This window comes from Echinococcus granulosus, assembly GCF_000524195.1.
Source record: "Echinococcus granulosus chromosome Unknown EG_S00294, whole genome shotgun sequence".
NCBI classification, from domain to species: domain Eukaryota; kingdom Metazoa; phylum Platyhelminthes; class Cestoda; order Cyclophyllidea; family Taeniidae; genus Echinococcus; species Echinococcus granulosus.
Window position 1 is genome coordinate 22,091 of NW_020170674.1, and position 2,548 is coordinate 24,638.

The 2,548-nt window shown below is 38.3% G+C and overlaps 1 protein-coding gene across 1 annotated transcript; it reads right to left on the minus strand. All coding sequences in view use genetic code 11, as the record gives it.

The window, feature by feature from the left end:
• Positions 1-2,120: 2,120 nt before the first annotated feature.
• On the minus strand, positions 2,121-2,506 carry EGR_10892 (hypothetical protein; the record flags this gene model as incomplete). The annotated part of the gene is made up of 3 exons (XM_024500141.1): positions 2,121-2,141; positions 2,228-2,323; positions 2,390-2,506. 3 exons carry the CDS (start codon positions 2,504-2,506, stop codon positions 2,121-2,123), a joined length of 234 nt encoding a protein of 77 aa, XP_024345448.1.
• Between the last annotated feature and the right edge of the window lie 42 nt (positions 2,507-2,548).

A 2,548-nucleotide genomic window follows, 5' to 3' on the forward strand; every position in this document is an offset into this window, starting at 1 on the left:
ATATACTTACATTCCTGCAATGCCGTAAAGTTAAATAGTTAATATTTAGGAATGGAAAACAACCCCCCTTCAAATATCACTTAAGATATGTGCGTCCACTACCCAATATTCCATTTACATTGTGAGCGAAAGTCAAGAATAATTTTGTGCAATTTAATGAAAATGCACAATGCAAAAAGCAAAGCACCCAATAATGAAACAAGGATGAGATAAAAGCACAAAGGTGAAGAGCACAATCTGCATAAGTAGGCCTGGGCCAACTGAGGCTAGCAACTTCAGACTTAATTGTCCATTTCCACTTCTCTTTAAGCTTATTTACTCGAGTGTGTGGAAAAGTGCGTCAAAGTGGGCTTACAAATATGAAGATCTGAACCCAGTTTGAAGCCCACATGAATAGTAGCAATGCCACCATACGCTAAGGGAATTAAAGAAAAGATCAAACGCACATATGTCTGGAAAGGGCTAAAACTGGACAAAGACCTCTAGCCATTGCTCACAAGTTAAAACGGTTAGCCATGTACAAGTTATATATCGATAAATATAACAATGACACCGTATACACGTGTTGATTCAAAATAACGACACGCTATTTACAGGCCAAAAACTGATTTAAGAGGAGCAAAACGAACTCTAATTCGACTTCCAATAAATCAAAAGTCTGGAAAAAAGGAGGAATCCCACCTACCATAAACACCAGCAGAAAATACGCGCAAAACAATCGAGAACCACCTTCACGAACGAATCAGGTGCGCACATGCAAACCCACGTGAGCCGCCCACAGGCAAAACGCGCAATTCATAACAAATTCAAACAATGCATCTCCAAGCTAAAAAAAGGTTTTCGCATAAAAGGCGGAAACTGTTGCACTATTCAGAAGTTTTTACTTGAAAGCAAAACAACTAATATAGGGTTCATATTAAAATCCATTTAGATTTTAGCAAAAAAACCTATAAGTAAAGTTGAAAACAGTTTTTGATGACCCTAGTAAGCAAAACGTAATATTTCTGTTAAGTCTTTATGTGTAAAACTTATTTTAGGTGTAAATTGGAGAAATAGTACAGTGCCTCATGCGAATAATGAATCTGCAATAGACTATACAAGTGTCAAGCACCATTTACAGATAACATACTTAATGTTTGAAAGAGTAAGGACTTAAAATTAAATTGATTAAGGGCAATAATGAAGTACTCATGGTAAAAGTCCTGCTGTCTACAAACTGCTTCGTTCGAAACGCACAAATCCATACTTAACCAATACTTGTTTAAAACACTATGATACAACCTTAAAAGGCACTCCACTGCTGATTTTCGAAGATAAGATATTGCCTACAAACATGGAAAAGAAAAGCATACAATGGTATACACAACGACAACATAAAGGGAAGCAGGGAAGACCGTGCTTGAAAGACAAAAGGGCTACAGAATGCTTGTGCTGTTTAAATGTACCCCTAAGGGAAAACAAGAGCAATCTGTGCTAACTTTGTGATGAATTCGACGCCAGGATTCCTAGAGGTAGAAAAGAGTCCAGCATCTCAACCACCATAAACTTGTACTGATTTTTGTCAGCTCTCAAAATAACCAAACCAATCGATCTCTTCGTTTAAAACGTATAAGAACCAGAGTGAAGAAAATAAACCAGGAAATAGCCACATATTTATATCTAATATTATTTACAGTACATTATTGTGACCACACAAAAATGTTACTGAATAACAAATGTCATTTTCTGCGTTTGCATTTGTTGCTCATTTTCTTTATTGGCATATCGATATGTAACTGCATCTTTTTTAAAAGATGACTTCTTATTGTAAAATGCGTGTTAGTACAACATTACAATTATTTCTTACAAATATTAGTCTACGAAATTGAGAACATTTTGATATTGTAATGCTTTTCTCATGCAAATGACTTTGCACAACAGTCACCTTCGTGGAGCTTTGTACCCACGATTTGGCGCTATAACAACCCAAGTGTTGTTGGACTTGGAATGCGACAGAAGTGCTGACAGGGTAAAAGCAACGGATCCCTTGCTGCTGGTATACATAAGGCAAGTGGGAAGATAGTTTGGAAATCCTCATAGAGGCACCACTGACTGCTCAGTCACAAGATATTTCAGATGATTTACGAATGTAAATAGCGTACCTGAAAACAGGGAATACGAATAGTTGCCGAGTGTCATTTGCAAGCATTCTGTTAAGAGTCAAAACGGATTATACAATACACAGTACCTGCACACGCACAGAAGTGATGGGGCTACTGGCATTTCCCGCAGTCCATGCTGCCCACCAGAAGTATAGGAACGAGGCCTCAAGTGCCCGCGTAACCTAGGTGATATAAAACGCTAATTGAAGCATCACATTGAGGCACAAGCAAAGTACACAAATGAATACCTCCAAACACTTGGCACAGGTGTACTCATCTTGCACGCGTTCCACCAATCCCAACGGTTTTCTCAAGATCGCTCGATGGCCTCTCAACGCACGATGCATGTGTGGTCCTGCATTCATTCTCACGAGTCTTATGTTAACCATAAATATCACTTCTTCGTG